At 41.0% G+C, this 17727-nt stretch overlaps 1 protein-coding gene across 3 annotated transcripts in view; it reads right to left on the reverse strand.

Moving 5' to 3' along the window:
* Positions 1-17727, reverse strand: part of kappaB-Ras (NFKB inhibitor interacting Ras like 1) — a 40794-nt gene that overhangs the window by 17918 nt on the left and 5149 nt on the right. For all 3 annotated transcript variants that reach the window (XM_084589925.1, XM_084589924.1, XM_084589926.1), the window contains exons 3-4: positions 11880-11975; positions 8471-8518 (exon numbers count right to left, since the gene is read on the reverse strand). In XM_084589925.1, coding sequence (XP_084446051.1) covers positions 8471-8518; positions 11880-11975 — 144 coding nt within the window. The remainder of the gene's footprint in view (positions 1-8470; positions 8519-11879; positions 11976-17727) is intronic.

The following is a 17727-nucleotide window of genomic DNA, read 5'->3' on the forward strand; positions in this document are numbered from 1 at the left end:
AAAGATTGTTCCAACTACCGCACGATCGCGCTTATTTCGCATGCTAGCAAGGTGATGTTGAAAATCCTCCAAGGTAGGCTGCAGCAGTATGTGGATCGGGAGCTTCCGGACGTGCAAGCTGGGTTTCGCAAGGGCAGAGGAACTAGAGACCAAATTGCTAACCTTCGCTGGATCATGGAAAAAGCAAGAGAGTTCCAGAAACCCATCTACTTCTGCTTTATTGATTATGCGAAAGCGTTTGACTACGTAGATCACAGCAGATTCTGCCAAGCTCTCCAAGAGATGGGAGTTCCAATTCACGTCATCTGTCTCCTCAGGAACCTGTATGAAGGGCAAGAGGCCACAGTCAGAACTGGGCATGGTCTTACTGATTGGTTTCCGATCGAGAAAGGAGTGAGGCAAGGCTGCATACTGTCGCCCTGCCTATTTAACCTATATGCAGAGTGCATCATGAGGAAGGCCGGTCTGGACAAGTCTTCAGCTGGAGTGAAGATTGCTGGAAAACGTATCAACAACCTTAGATATGCGGATGATACCACTTTAATGGCAGAAAGTGAAGTGGAACTCAAGAGACTTCTGATGCGCGTACAAGAAGAGAGTGAGAAGTTTGGGCTTAAACTGAACATTAAATAGACGAAGATCATGACGTCTTGCCCTATCAAGTCCTGGAGCATCAATGGACAAGAAGTGGAAGCTGTGACAGATTTTCTGTTCTTGGGCTCCAAGATTACCTCGGAAGGAGACTGCAGCCATGAAATTAGGAGACGCCTGCTTCTGGGAAAGAGAGCAATGGTTAGCCTTGACCGCCTAGTAAAGAGCAGAGACATTAGTCTGCCAACCAAGATCCGTATAACTCGTGCTATGGTCTTTCCAGTTGTGATGTATGGATGCGAGAGTTGGACTGTGAAAAAGGCTGACCGCCGAAGAATTGACGCGTTTGAATTGTGGTGCCGGCGAAGACTCTTGAGAGTTCCTTGGACTGCCAGAAGATCAAATCAGTCGATATTGTCGACCATAAACCCTGACTGCTCATTGGAGGGTCAAATTCTAAAGTTAAAGCTCAGCTACTTTGGTCATCTGATGAGAAGGGAGGAGTCGCTGGAGAAAGATTTGATGTTTGGAAAGGTTGAGGGCCGCCGGAGAAGGGGTAGGCAGTGAACGCGGTGGTTAGATGGCATCCTCGAGGCACTGCAGATGAAGTTATGTGATGTTAGGAAGATAGTGAGAGACCGGAAAGCGTGGCGTGACATGGTCCATAGGGTCACGAAGAGTCAGACACGACTGAACGACTGAACTGAAAGCATTTGAGCACCTTTATCCAGAAAAATAATTTTCGCTAGAAAAAGAAAGGTATTTTTTGAGATAACAAACACCTGCTAACTTTTGCATTGTGAGTACACAGGCAGCAATAGTATTCAATCAAAAAGCAGCAGAAGATGCAAAAATAAGAATGATATGCTTACTTTTTAAACCTATTCGATGTTATACAAAACAATTTTTGAAACGAAAGTTTCACTATGCTAGGTAGACCTGGTCTTCACTTGGGCTTCAATTTGACCTTCATTTGACCTTCAGTGAGCAGGAGGACAAACTTGCTATGCGGTTCAAGTGTCCACAGGAAAATGTGAAAGATACTGTGCATTTCCTTTCCTATAAACCAACAAACAATGTCAGCGTGGGCTAGCCACTGACTTTCAAGGAGCCACAGGTCAGTATGACTATAAATATACTGTGCTTTCCTTTTCCCAAATCATCCAAATCAGCCACAGGTCAGTATGACTATAAATATACTGTGCTTTCCTTTTCCCAAATCATCCAATCACTTCAAGTGTGTAATCTTGTGGACTACCTTGGTGCTGCAGCACAAGGTCATGACCTTGACCAATCTTTGGGCGACCTTTGACCTTTCAAACTAGTGAGCTGAGGAGAGAATGGAAGGGGGTGGAGTATGTGATTATTGATGTGGGTGACGCCATATTGCGCCATTGCACCATGGAAACAGCCAGGACATCAATCGCTGGGTGTAAGACCGAGGAGCAACCGCGCTTAGCAAGCCGTACCGATGCCAGTTAAATTGGGCTACTAAAGAGTTCTACCAAGCGTAACCATGCTGAGAAGCTTTCACTGAAGACTATGTTTAGCAATGCTAAACTACTGTTAACCTTTTTGGGCTTCTCTCTCATAAAAAGAGTCTTTTTCTCACTGCAGAGAAAAACCCGCACTACTTCATGAAGTCTACAAAGTGAGTACAGACATGCGGTCTTTAAGAACTGCAACAGAAAGGAAGAAACGTTTGTTACATATAAAAAACTGGCAAAAAAGTTCCACTTATATTATATTGCTAACTGCACTACACTGTTATAACAATGAAAGGAGATACAATGGGTGTGTTACAACCACTGTTTTACAGAAGGCACAAATATTCACAACATACACCGTTAAAAAAAAAATGATAAAGCTTATATTTTTTTTACAGCAATGCTAAGTCAAGCCCTCAGCAACACATCTGTATGAGCATGTGTTGAGGGTACTGACCTCTTTATCTTAAGCACATCATCATTTGTAAGTTGCTGGAGCTTGAAAATAAAATGAAAACAAAAAAATTTTAGGGAGCATTTATGCGCCGCCCTTATGGTATGACACGACAGCGTTAATGGCTTCTGTTCGTCAGCTCTCCTTCTGGATCCTCATTCGTGTATATAGACTTTGCTACTAACCCCTTAGTTTTCTCCTCTACATCTCGCACATAATCTACGTACAGTCATATCTGAAAGGCCACTCGACATATATATAAAGCCCCATACCAACCAAGTTGTACGAACATGCATGTGTGGCCTAGGGGCAGCATGTTTGACTCTGAATGTAAGGGTCCTAGAAGGCTGGATTCGGATTTCCCCCTCCCATCTAAAAAGAGTAGCCCGAATTGGTAGCTCCTCCCAAATCGGCCATGTGATGTCACGTGACGTCAGAACACCCTATGATTAATCAGTGCCTGCCATACTAAAGCCAACTACCTCCTGCCCGAGTCATGCCTATATAATAAGGAGGTCGGAAACGCTGACACTGTTTTTTTTTTTAGAGTGCAGCTCTTACCTGGCTGCTCAGTAAATTGCTGTATTGCCGCAGGCACCGGTGCAACAGAGCGAAAGAGTGTCACGAGCCATGAGCCAAAGAGTATTTCTCAGAAGAAACGAAAGAAGAAACATGAACACTGCGCTGCTCACTCATGGGCAGCATACAATAGTTTGCACGACAGATTGTCTGTGCTGGTCACGCCACTCACACCGTTATCTTCCATAAAGAAGAAGAATGAATCATCATCATCATCATCATAAGCCTGACTATACCCACTGCAGGGCGAAGACCTCTCCCATATTCCTCCAATTAACCCGGTTCTGTGCTAGCTGCATCCACTTGACCCCTGCAAACTTCTTAACCTCATCTGCCCACCTAACTCTCTGCCGTCCCCTGCTATGCTTTCCTTCCCTTGGAATCCAGTTTGTTACCCTAAGCAATCATCGGTTATCCTCTCTTCGCACTATATGTCCTACCCATGCCCATTTCTTCTTCTTAATTTCCACTAGAATGTCAGTAACTTGAGTTATTTCTCTGACCCACTCTGCACGCTTCCTATCTCTTAATGTTACCCCTACCATTTTTCGTTCCATAGCCCTCTGAGTTGTCCTCAACTTAAGTAGAACCCTCTTGGTTAGCCTCCACGTTTCAGCCCCATAGGTGAGTACAGGTAGGATGCAACTGTTGTATACTTCCCTCTTGAGTGATACCAGTAAGCTGCTAGTAATAATCTGCGAGTGCTTACCAAATGCGCTCCATCCCAATCTTATTCTTCTTATTATTTCCTTTTCATGATCCGGATCTGCGGTTACTACCTGTCCTAAGTGGACATATTCGCCTACTACTTCCAGTGCTTCACTACCTAACGTAAACTGCTGTTCCTTCCCGAGGCTGTTGAACATTACCTTAGTCTTCTGCATATTGATTTTTAAGCCTACCTTTCTACTTTTCCTGTCTAGGTCATCAATCATTCTTTGCAGTACATCTCCTGATTTACTTAGCAAGGCAATGTCAACAGCAAATCGCAGAATACTGAGGTATTCTCCATCCATCCTTATCCCTAACTGCTCCTATTCAGTCTCTGAATACTTTCTCTAAGCAAGCTGTGTTAGTACTGGGGAGATCGTGCCTCCTTGCCTAACACCTTTCTTTATGGGAATTTTGTTACTTTCTTTATGCAGAACTATGGTTGCTGTGCAGCCACTATATATATATATATATATATATCTTCCAGCACTTTCATGTACGGCTCGTCTACCCCCTGATTTCGCAATTCCTGCATCACCGCTGAGGTTTCTACTGAGTCAAATGCTTTTTCATAATCAATGAATGCTATGTATAAGGGCTGTTTATATTCCAAACATTTTTCTATCACCTGGTTGAGGGTATGGATATGATCTATAGAATATATATATAGATGGTGTGGTGTGGTGCGGTGCGGTGCGGTGTGGTGTGGTGTGGTATGGTATGGTATGGTATGGTATAGCATAGCATAGCATAGCATAGCATAGCATAGCATAGCATAGCATAGCATAGCATAGCATAGCATAGCATAGTATAGTATAGTATAGTATAGTATAGTATAGTATAGTATATATATGCAGTATGTAAACAACCTCTGTGTAACATATACGAAATGGTACCTATTTAAATTCTTTTTCATACATGCGAATAATATTTACCTTAAACATAACCTAACTTGAAGAATCTTCTTTTGCAAACGTTTGGGCAAAAAAAGTTTACAAAATGTTTTAAAAGCATGGACTTAAAAAAAACAAACAGAACTATAATAAAGAATGTTCAGAATATACAAAGTGTGGTCCGATGCATCATTTCTTACTTTTGAAAATGTGGCTTGCCTATATTTAAGTTTAACTCTTTCAGGAGTGTAGAATAAAACAGGTGACTCTGAAGTGTCTGGGAAAAAAAAATCGCAATAAATCAAATATTTATATTATCCTGCTATGACGCATACTAAAGTGGAGCTATTTATCTATTCGGTCAAATACATATTATTTGATTTGTTTAAGTTTACAGATGGCACAAAGAAAAAGTAACGCTCTGAGAACTTGCTCAAAAAAACACCCCAGAAAAAAAAAAAGATACAAGAATATCAAAATAAAACACTGTAACAAAGATAACTCAACAAATAAAATATGCTAGACTGTCTCTTTTCTTAGGTGTAAAAGTATTGAGTGCCTATCTGCAGATTTCTTTTTTTTTAGTGCTGTTCAGAAGCAATGTCACCATTCAGTTCCTGTGGTAGTAGTTGTGAGTCTTACCCAACCCATTCTTACCCATTCTCCTAACTGCCCTGATAAAATGCTGTGAAGCCAAACTACCAACTAATATGTTATGAGGTGAAGTCCGTTTGTAGGCGTGCAATTCTCATAACAACAGTGCTAAATTGACAACAATGTTGGTTTTCAGATCGGCAATCCTCAGCTCATAGCACTGTTTACAGCTTCTGTGTTTTCAAACCTTTTCTGATTTATGGCTGGCTTTTCTTGCAATAATTTCTGTAGAGGTTGGCAGATTGCAATCTACTTTGCTGTCAAATTTGAAAATCTGCTCTATGAGCTGTTCCCTGAAAGCTACACGCTCAAACCCCATTTAATGTGGCTGAAAGAGCTTTACACTTCCCAAGTTCTGGAGAGGACACCTCTGGAATGTGCCTGAGCTTCCTTGTTGCTGAAACCCTACTGTAGGTTGCTGACATCCTAGTGCAGCGGGTACTCAAAGCAAGAATGTGCAATTGCTTAAGAGTGAGCTAAAATCGAAAGTATGCTTTCCTTGGGCCTCTAATTGAAGTTCCAGGCATATATGTGCCTGATTCATCATGCGAGCTGTAGTCAGAGCTCGTGAAGCTGTCTTTGGACTCTTTGCTACTGCTGTCATAAAAAAAATCTATAGCAAAAGCAGCAGAATCACATAAATGATGCCAAATTTATAGTATGTCCCGATGCGAGCTTAACACCATTTCTGTTAACACTTGAGACCACCCCGCTCCGAATAAATATTTCTGTCAATGCCTTAAAAGGAAACGAAGTTGACCAAATTGAAATCGAAACTAAAGCTGTCATACTATCTGCCTTGATGGGGTTACGTATGTCAACATATAAATTTGCGTTTGGCAGCACCTCGAAAACTCCTATTCATATATAAACAACGGTCTATGGGGCAGTCCCAAAAGAGTTAATAGGCAAGCTACCACAAGTTTGAACAATTTCAGAGAAAATCTGCGCTGTGGCTGGCACTTAACGCTGTGACTGGGAACATCATTTCCTTTCTTTGTTTTTTTCACTAGACTAATTGTTAATTTGACCCCCGTTAATTCGGATTTCGGCTGATTTCAGAGAAAATCTGTGCTGTGGCTGGCACTTAACGCTGTGACTGGGAACATCATTTCCTTCCTTTCTGTTTTTTCACTAGACTAATTGTTAATTTGACCCCCGTTAATTCAGATATTCGGCTGATTTGAACAAGGCGCGCGGTCCCGGCTGATGTTCATGCAAGTCATGGTGTTGGATGCTCGTAAATTAGGACATTCGTGGGCTCGCTCCGGTTAATGCGATCGCGTTGAGGCGCAGTCCGCGCAGCCAAGCTTCCAACATGAGTTGGATGAAACAGCGATGCCTACGCACTTTGTACATGCTGTGGCAGGAACGACAATAATCAAGTTCCAGAAATACAGCTCAGTAGCATAGTTTCAGTTTGACTTTCATTAACTTTATGCCATCCCACGGATGCGATCGGGTGCCCGCATCGGCCAGTCACGCAGTTTCGGACGCTGCTTGCCGATTAACTACCCTTTTATTTTTTAGTTCTGCAATGACGTCGCACTGTTCAAAAGCCTACGTATATGTTTCACACATGCACCTACATGCACAAACTGGCTCCAAACTGAATATGCAAACCATAATGTATGTGAAGTTACAGTTTGGTAATGCCTGTAGCTGTCAAAAATAATTAAAAGCAATGAAGTGTGTAATGAGCCATCTTGAATACTTTCATTTAGATGGCCTTGACTGCCGATACAGGCCTGAATATCAAGAAGTCACTTCAAAGTTAGGAAAAACTTGTTTTAAATATTGCTTTGTTCAACGTGTTCAAATTATTTTTAACAATACTTAAACAACCAGGAAAAGTGCAAAAAAATTGTTTCAGTTTACGTTTTATCAAGGTTAATGTAAAATATTTATTAAAATGCTACATTTTTCAGATTTTTACTGATACAAGAAAATTTGAATAATCCTTATATTGTCATTCATGAACTCGCATGAAAGAACTATAGAAGTGAAATATTTTAAAATAACATCAGTCATTTCATCTTGTTTCATGAATTATTAAAAAATTCCATTTTATTTTTAGACCAGCTTTTGCTTCTTCATAAAAACTTCAAATTGCGCTTATGTCAGCAAGAATTTTTGTTCGACAAAACTGCTTTGATAAAATTCTTTCACACAAACACCAATACGCCCAAATTTTTTCAGAACAATTTGCGATGGTTGTTTTTGAGGGTCTGGGACGTTTTGCATGGAATGACCCATAGCTAACAAAAAGAAATAAAGAATAATGACAATAAAAAAAAATAACAAGAAAAACAGTGAAACCCACTCATAACAAATTGCAGGACATGTCAAATTTTGTTTGATGTATCCAAGTAGTGTAACCTGCATACAAAAAAAATTTATCAATAGTTTGCATCCTCCAAACTCCAGCCTCCAAACCTCCCACATGTCATGGTACACATTTATTGATAGCAGTGAAGCATTCCATGCAACAAATTTTGTGATCTGTTTTATGTTGTGTACACCTTTTATTATATCCTATCTTCTCAATCTGTAAAATGATTCTGCATGCACATAATCCTCTGGTTTGCATATGAAAGCAGAACAGAGTAGGGCAAGGTATTAATGAATGTCACATGGCTGATGGAGAATGTTTCATTCCGGCTTAAGTAGTCGTAAATGCTATCAATACTGCTACTAACATTATTGAAGGAGGATTGAAAGTGGTCCTGCTTTGAAGGTGGCGTTACTTATTCCGAGTTCAAAATATTTCATGCTGAGTTCAATGCAAGAAGTGCATGGTACCTTCAAAACTTTCTCGTAGTAGCAGGTGTTCAACATAGGTAACTTAACGCATTGCACTTTTAAGTTTTAATACATATAAACAATTATCATATTTGTCCTCATAATGCACACACGTGATTAGTGAATACATCCATTCGTTAAGTTGTCAATATATAAATTTCTGTTGACATGTTACCTCTTACAACTAATGCAGCCCTAATATAAGAACTTTTGCCTGGAAAATGACAGTAGTGAAAAAATTTCTTCAGTGAGGGCAAGTTTTTAACAAAAGAACTAAGGAATATGACATAGGTACTTACATCTGCATGTGATAGATGGGACTTTGAGACCGCTGCATGGGAATTGTCCTGTAAAAGAGAATCATTCTCTATGGCACCTTCTTTCCTGGTTGCAAGTGCACAAATGGACAATCCAGTGCACTGCCATGGCAGATAGCACCAAGTGTCGAGGCCCATGCTATTCTAAAGCACAGCCAATGAAGTCTAGTCCTCATCAGAGGTGCAGAAAGCCATCTGCTTTGGTGCTCAAGACATGACCCGGATCGCCAACATTATCAAACAGCCAGTGTAGGGGTGCAAATTTTGATTACAGGCCTCTGTGAACAACAGAAATGTGAGAGTGAGTGAAGAAGTCACTAGCACGTGCCATAAAAACTCTTCTCTTCTTTTCCAATTTTTGCCTCTATGGGCTATGTGAGGAATAAAGTTCAAAATTTTGGGGGGGCCAGCACTGTCACTGAAGCCAAAATCCTAGCACCCCGCCACTGACAGCCACCATCTTTGGAGCAGTCACCATATGCACATATTAGGTGGTTTCTGTGGGTCTATTATTCTTGGAATGTCTCCTCAAAGCCATGTCAGGCGCTCCCTGGAGTTCTGTTCGAATTTTCCTGGGTGTGTTGAACTGGTGGCCTTTTCTCTTCAACATCGTTTAGTCAAAGGAATAAGCGTCCGACGGTTCACAGCAAATCAGGTTACTTGAGTAAAGTTGGCGCAGAATGACAGACATATTGTTTTTGGCCGAAACTTTCCACATAAATCAGGTGCCAGATATTGTTGCGCCATGAAGAAAACGCAGAACCTTTTGTCACCGAAGTTTGGGGTGACAACATTGCACAGCCTATCAGAGCTGCCACAAAATACATCAAAAAAGCATCTGCAGCTGACAACTTGCCTTACTGAGGCAAATTCTCTCCTGCAACTCCTCCACTGCAAAGAAATTTATGGGCACGAGCCTGATATTACTCCTCATCTGTCACATGCCCTTGATCTCAATGAGGCTGGAGTTTTCTACTGGAAGAGGCAAAGCCATAATCATGATGCCAGCTTTTACTGACAGTGCTAACTAGACAAGAAAGTTCCATATTCCAAAAAACAAGATGATCCAAAAAAGACTTATGAAGCTGTCAATATGTACCCACTTCCAATCAGCCTTTAAAATCTCTGGAGAATTTGCACATCATGCGACTACCTCCCATCTCAGCTACAATGCCTAAACTGTTTGATGTCGATTCTTATGACCTGGCTGCTAAATCATCTCAAATGTCATGCGGCTGGGGTCCTTCCAATGTGCCAGTCATCCTGAACAGCAACCCAACTGGCGCTCAAATGAGCATTCCTTTTGAAGTCACACGTTACCCAATCTCTCTTCCTCAAAGTCAGCCTAAACTCCTTTAGGGTCTGTGGAAAACTCTGGCTGAGTTTGTAAAGAATCTGATGCCAACTCTCCGTTTCACAATTAGGACAATCCGAAAATTGTCCAGCTTTAAATGCACAGCATGACATTAATGGATATATCTGTAGAGTATTGACAAAAAGTGAATTTTCCTAGCTGAGTTGTTGAGGGGAAAAGGAGGGGGGGGGGGGGGGGGGGCATGGCTTTAACACATTTGTTTTATTTTTACTGCATTTGGAGAAAAAAAATATTGTGTGTTACTACTGTTAAACATAGGTGCGCAAAAATTCAGTATTATATCAGAAGAACATTTTTCTCAACAAATTTTCCCTTTGTAGGCTGTGGAAAGATTGCAGATTAGGCAAAATGAGGTAGAAGACTGCTTCAACCTTCACTTGGTTTCTGAATATATATGCTACACAAACAACCTCGTACATTTCTTTTTTCTTCCTCCAACACCAAATTTTTAGTCATCATTTTTCGTGGTGTAGCTGCTGTACACATATGTAGACTAGAACAGAATAGCATACCAAGAATTCACAGTTCATCAACCTTAAAAATAAAAGCCATACTGTTTGATGCAGTTTAGGAAATGAAGCAAAACAAATGGAGTCAAAAGAGACAGAACAGTCAGGAATGAGTCAGCTTCACAAAGTGAGCAATTGCACAGAAGAGAAGTTCGAGAAAGAGGCATCCACAGTTGAACCTTATGTTTACTTCGCCAGAGGACACTCAGTTTTGTAACCGTACATGCCATTCTGAACGCAGCATATTGCTTGACTGTCTGGCCTTTTCGCTTGGAGTGCATTTGATGAAAAGATTCCATTTTCTGTACCACATGCTTTTCGGCTGCTTATATACACGGCCAGTAAAATGCAACTGCTGCTCTTCCGCACATTACAGTTATTGATGTACTTTGTAAACTGTAATTATTCACTAAATTTGATATGGAAGAAACTGCTGCCTTTCCATGTCCTGTAATGACTGACAAAGTCAACTTTCATTTGGTGACAAGATGCAACAGTAAAGCAACTGCTTCAAGTGATTTCATGTCTCTTGAAAATTGAAATTACTGTGACTGGCTGAAATGGAAACTGAAAAACGTTATACGGCCTGACGGCAGCAGTATCCATGATACTTTAAGACAAAAACAAGATATAGGATGCATAAAACTCAGCAGGTTTGCAACATTATGGACATTAATACAAAATAGAGGCACTGCAAAAGAATTATATTAAAGCATGAACTTTCCCATCTGCTGATTTATCTCAGCAGGAATGACTGGAAAACGCCAAGCTACACAACAGCTGAACATAGCTCTATAAGTGACAGTTATTTCAATTCTTTAACACCTCTCACCAGCCTTTCAGGGACACATAGCTGTCTTGTACAGTGCAAAAGGAGCTGAAAAATGGAGAAAGGAGAAAAGCTACTGGCTTTTCTTTCTCTACCAAAGCATTGACGGTAGACACTTTTCAAAGCCATATTTTAAAAAACAAAAGAAAGACACAAAACACCAATTTGCTGTAATTTTTGTGCACACAAAAATATTTTCGATCCACAGGGAGTGAGGGGTGGTGGTGGTGACCTAATCTGCAGTCTCCCAATATTAGGTCTTTCAAAATCTGTCATGTAGTCCTGGCTTGCAAATAACTTTTATGCAATTCTCTGAACTATCTTTAGAAGCAAACTCAAGCAGAAAAAACCACTTTCCTTTACGTGCTGCTTTAACAAAGAAATCAGAGTGCTGAGTTTAAAGTGAATCGAGAAAGAACAAACAGAAACTGCATTCTACAAAATGCAAGATGCCTACATTGTCTAAAGAGTCATACATGCTTTTTTTGTTTCTGCAAACTTCTTATTAAACTTGCTTTGAGAGTTAACATGCCTAACCTTATGACTGCAGCATGAGACATCCACTAGAAGACCATAAAATCGGTTACTGCTACTCAACCAAGAGCTACTGCTGACATCTAAATACTTGATTGCAAGAAAATCAGACTACCCCACGCACAATACAAGATAATTACTTACCACGCCATGAGAATCAAACAACAGCACTTTCTCCTTTCCGCCTCGGTCATTATCAATCAAAGCGCAGTAGATGTCTTCAATTGTTGGTTGGATATCCTGAGAAAAATATGAAAGTTTATACCCTCTCTGGGTAACATGGGTAAAACATGGGTAAGAGCACTCATGATTATGCTCATCTGTGCAAAATTCCTAAAGCAGTAAATGGAAGCTTTCTTTTTTTCTTTTTTCTCATAAATCTGGTAGCAGGAAAGCTGCAGTGCACAGGCAACTTAAGGTGCATAAATTGCAGATACTTACAAGATTCACTCACATGAAAGGAAACGTCCCTAAATTTACACGGTTAGCATTGATAGACCTTTCCAATGGGTGAGGAAGATGTCAAAATGCCTCCTCTTTGGGCTGTTGCAAGCAAGATCGACTAACACTTCCACCATGCTAGCGACCATAGCCTCTTATATTTTTGCATGCCCTGACATGCCCTCCGCTCATCCAACCTCCTCGTACCTCACGCATGAAGGACTTATGCATCGATTTCGGGTAAGCAAAAGTGCTTAACTTTTTGAAAACTTGCATAAATCTACCCACCAGACAGTAATCAAACATATTTAATATACTTTAGCATCTATTTCAGTTTGCACACTCAAGGCAGTTATGACACAGGGATGTATGTGTCATGGAAGAAAGTTTTAGACACCGTGGTTAACGCTTCATCTATAAAAATTTAAAAACAGCACTGTGCTATCTAGTGACAAAAGCTGAAAGCATGTAAACGGGGCTGTGAAAGGAGTCTTGCTTTTCACGGAAGAAAGAGCAATGTTAGAACATTGTGAAACTCATGAAAGAAAAATGAGAACAGTGCACATAAAGAAATAATTGATATTTTCCCAATGTGTGGTCACGTAGGGTAAGACAGTGAAATGGCAATGTTCTGCTGCAAGAGGGCAGTGCAGTTTGTTTCATGTGATTTTTGCAGTCAAATAAAAAAATAAATCCTTGTTCCTTTGATATGGCAGTGATTTACCCATTTACATGAAGCAAGATCTTTTCATTTCCACTGTGAGCTCATGACATACCTTGATCAGTACTCTGCCTCTTTAAAAAAACAAATGAGCGATAGGTATTCCATCTCTCGTCACTCCAGCGCAAGAATTTTTGAGCTAGCATAATTAGCAATAGAGACATTGGCAATTAAAAATTACTCTCCTCCCTCCATCCTCAGTTCATAAGCTCCAAGACAACATAAAAATAAAAACAACTTAGGGACTGCACCCCCCCTGAACACGTCATCGGTTGACATTTGGTTTGCCGACTTCCAGTTATCATACTTGTTTTCTTAAATGTGCGTTTTCTTCTTCCTGCATATTCGTTGGCCACTGCGTTCCTCTTTCTTCTTGTCTGAGTTGTCTGTAATAATGGACACGAAGCTCAAAGTGCAACTGCCACTGATAAAATGATATGGAAGCAGTAAATTGAAACCATGTGCACAACAGCACTGGCCTTGCTTGTGCACACCTGAAGCACTCACACTGCAGCACAAGCAGATAAGTTTCCCAGCTACCAAAAGCGCGGCCTTCGTGGTTACAGCGAATGGCAGCCTCTGGTGGCCTGACACTCCCCATGACATACTCCTTAATGGAAAACAGTTCCTAAAACCACCACTACACATTGACCAGTTCATGCACGAATTAAGAAACAATAATGCAGTTTTTAAAAATTAGTAGTAAATTATTGGCTCCATTCCAAGGAGTTATACTTAGGGTAGAGTGCTCAAAAGCAACCACTCTATTTTAAGCAGCAACTTTTGAATCCATTTCTTGGTGCCTTTTCGCCGCCATAGCAAGTATTCATTACTTGCTGCATGAAGTGAAACTTCATTATTTGACCCCCTTCCAGCACAAAAGCCCATGCAAGACTACAGTGTTGCATGCAGTTGAAAGGAACCGAAAACTTAGTGTACAGAATGGACACTCCAATATCCAAAGAATGAAGATTTATAATTTGAACCTGGCACTAAAAATTGCATGAAAAAATTGTCCTCTTGCGGCGAAACAGTGTCATACACCCAGTGATCATATTTTGGGAAAAATATCACTGAAGTGAATAGTGTTCTTTTTATTTCAGGAGTGCTCATGTTTTAATATATATTATGCTTTCTCGAGTGCCCCCTTCAATAAAAAGAAACGCTCTTTTGCATTGCCTATGATGTGCTTTTAGCGTTTGACACTAGATGATGCCACAGTGTTTTTAATTAATCGCCTTGAGTATAGTAACTGAAATGGAAGCTACTCTACACTAAAAATGTGTAAGTACTCTCTGGTTGATAAGGCTTATATTAGTTTTCCGTACATTGCAATTGCCGACGCCCAATTGTCACTGCTCAAGGTTTTCAGCATCGGCCTACATAAAAACAGTGCATACACTACCTGAAAAATTCTCGGTAAAATTTTTCTACAGCGTTTCTAGCAAGCCTGCTATGGAATTTACTACTTTAGACAGGTATCTTTCATTGCACTGAAAAAAAAAATGGATGCTTAAAATTTAATGTCCTGTCCCTTCAAATAGGATGGGCCACCACCGAAGGGGCGCCATGTTGATGCATGACCTGCCTAGCAAATGATCATCCAAATACCCATTCTCAGGCCTGAACAGTATGGTACCATCTTTGCCAAAAGTAACCGAGCAGTCCAGCCAGCTGGTGGAGCAAGCTTGGGGCCTAGCGGCGGCGTGGCGGTCGCCGTCAGTGGCCGTTGCTCGCTGGCTGCGAGTGTAAGTTCGCTGACTTAAGGCTGCTCCCTCGCTATCTTTCTTGGGATGATAAATGTAAGCGGGTATCATGTGCGGCGCACAATTTCGTTCCTTTAGAACGCTGTGCTAGTCATGGAGGGCGCTGTGCACAGCAAAAAACACTCAACGCTGATTTCGGGCTGGCATTGTGAAGCTGCACTTTTCGTTAGAACGCCTTGCATGTGGAATACCAATACACAGCTCCCGTAGATGAAATGATTCGAAAAGTTAGCACAGTCAGATAGGGCATGATAGAAACCTGGGTTTAGTTTTTCCTGCGATTCCTAGTCTGCAATGACGACACTTCGCTCAGCTAGAGAGAAATAAAAACGAGGCGATATTTTCTGCTGTTTCTAGTGCGGCTATTCTCGTCCATGTAATGAGGCGAATCCGTTAATGTCGCATTTTCCGCTGCTTGTTAACGCACAGAAGTGCGAAATGGTTTTCACGATTGCAACGCCAAACTGAATGCCGAAAATTTGAGCAGAGATTGTAACTGCTTCAAAAAATATTTGGCAATGCCGAATAAGTGATGCAAATATTCCCTAGCATGTGATTCCCCTAAGAAAGCCTTGCTATTGCGAAGGATGCCTACGAAGACGTTTTTCTTCCACTTGCATTGAAATGCCCTTCTAATTAATCTTCACGGTTTTGCGGCCAGGGAGTTCAGTAATGATGGGAGTCTTAGGTTTGCAAGCTTGATCTTGTGTCAGACTTGAAGGTTCTGTTCCAGCAACTTATTTATCGAGTCACCGATGCACCACTCTGCCAGGGGGCACTAAACTACCAATCAAGTCGCTAGGTAATAGACAGTAACGCAAAAGTAGTTCTCAGTCCAAACCAAATGCCACGTGTCCGAATTTCTTTTCACTTCTAGGACATATTGCTGTTAGGTTGGTCACGTAAAAGAAACAAAAAGAAAAAAAAAAATAGAAACAGCTGCACTTATTGAGAAAATGGGTGAGATATATGTTTAAGGTGCGAGAATGACATTTTTATGCAGTTCACTCTTTAAACGAATAGATTGGCAGCAGGCTAACACATGAACGTAATTACTAGCGCGGAGAACATTATGCGCTTTTCGTACGTTACCAAATAGCGGGAAAGAAGGTATGCAGCAAGAGGGGCACATGAAACATTTGGAATTCTTTTAATTTTCTCTCCTTCAGCTTGACTTAGCATGATAGCAAATCCGGTAGTGTTCACAACAGACGGCTAGGAACCGCTGGAAAAGCGCATCGAGTTTTAGAAATCAATTTCTCCCCATACTTCCGGGATCCGGGACAATCCAAACGAGTAGAAAAGCGTGCATTTGTCCATTTGTTGCAACTACGGGAGCACTGTACCGATATTAAACGCGAAGGCATTCTAACGAAGAGCGCAGCATCACAGCGCCAGACAAAAAGGAACATTGAGCGAGTGATGCTATGCGGAGTGCCCTTCCTCAGTAGCGCAGCGTTATGAAGGCGCGAAATCAGACACCGTACATGATACTCGCTTACGTTTTATTATCCAAAAAAGGAGAGTGAGGGAGCATGCTTACGTCAGTGAGATTACGCTCACCGCCGGAGAGCAGCGGCCAGCGACGGCAATGCTAGCGCCGCAGCTCGGCCCCGTGCCTGCTCCGCTGGCCGGCTGGGCTGCTCGGTTACTTTTGGCAAAGACGGTACATTGTTCTCCGGGCACTTCCAATGTACATGCGACAGCTGGTGTGACGATGCCATGCGAGCCCCTGTCATTAGCAGAGAAATAGTCCAGTTGTGTATTTTCATTGAGGGAGTTCTACTGCCAACTCATCAGAGAGCCAGCTTAGCCCAGCTGCGTGCAGTTAAAACTGCTGATTGGCTGCTAGTACTTTATTTTCCTTTCTTGAGGGCATCTTACTGTTTTTGTGCTAATTTGCATTTCCCTTGCTTACATCCACAGTGTTCTTCCATTTTCTACTTCTACTGTCGCTGGATAAGTAAAGTGATTCCCTGCAATCATGTCAATAATTAAGGCATCGTGCAGCATTTACAAAGTGCTGAATAGCCATTTCTCACATATGCATTTCGTGTTGTGTAACCTCCTGTGGCAGCCCTCAAGCTGTGCTTTTCTCTGCGTTCAACAAATAGCGACAACGAGTTTTAGTATGTTGGCGCCCAATTTTTCTCCATGCTCTAGTTATTATGTGCAAAGAAAATTTAAAAAAAAAAAGCGTCTCAAGCAATCTGGCCAAAATATTTAGCTATTTTCTTCCTGAATCTCGGTAAATAAAATCATAAAAGGTATACCACTTCATATACACTTATACCGCTGTCATATGGGCATTTCAAAGGCCCTCGAACTAATTGCATATCGACTCGAAGGCCTTTGAACGCTGCCACATGGGTGTTTTCAATGGCCATTGAATCGATAGTCTATCGAGCCAACGGAACAGCTCAGAACTCTATCGAGATTTTGATGGCCTTCAAATGTCATGCAAGGTTGCAAGCATTGACCCAAGGAGCACCACGTGCTCTCTTGTACACAGCGCGTTTACTATACAAGAATATGAGCAAGCGTTATTTCATATCTTTAATTTACGCGGTAAAATATTAGTGTGCGTAATAATTTAAAGATAGCATCACTCTTTTTAAGGCGAATCATTTTTATACTCTCTACCCCTGTAACCTGTGCCGTTGAGAAAAGCAAACACAATGAAAAGCACAGCCGTATGAACGTCAACGCGTTAAAAAAAAAAAAAAAACAAAGTTGTCCTTTAATAACAACTAAAAACCTGCAGTTATTTAAAAAAAAAAAAGGTAACAATTATATTTTATTTTGTATTTATAGAAAGATTTTAGTTCTTTATGCAAAACCGAAAGCAGCAATAGTGGCACCACAAAATTTTGGTGCCAAATACAAGAGCTATTTCAACAGCCTTCGAGTTTTGTTGTGTAGCACCCTCACAACTCTTTCAAGTTCAATCTCGTTTGAAAATCTCGAAGGCTATCGACTCAATCGTCGTTGATAATGACCATGCGACAAGGGTATAAACTTCATTTGAACTAAATGGCAACCATGTTTAAATATTTTTCTACTT

The sequence above is a fragment of the Amblyomma maculatum genome, chromosome 1 (genome assembly GCF_055883805.1).
Source record: "Amblyomma maculatum isolate TAMU_Amacu chromosome 1, ASM5588380v1, whole genome shotgun sequence".
Taxonomy (NCBI): Eukaryota; Metazoa; Arthropoda; class Arachnida; order Ixodida; family Ixodidae; genus Amblyomma; species Amblyomma maculatum.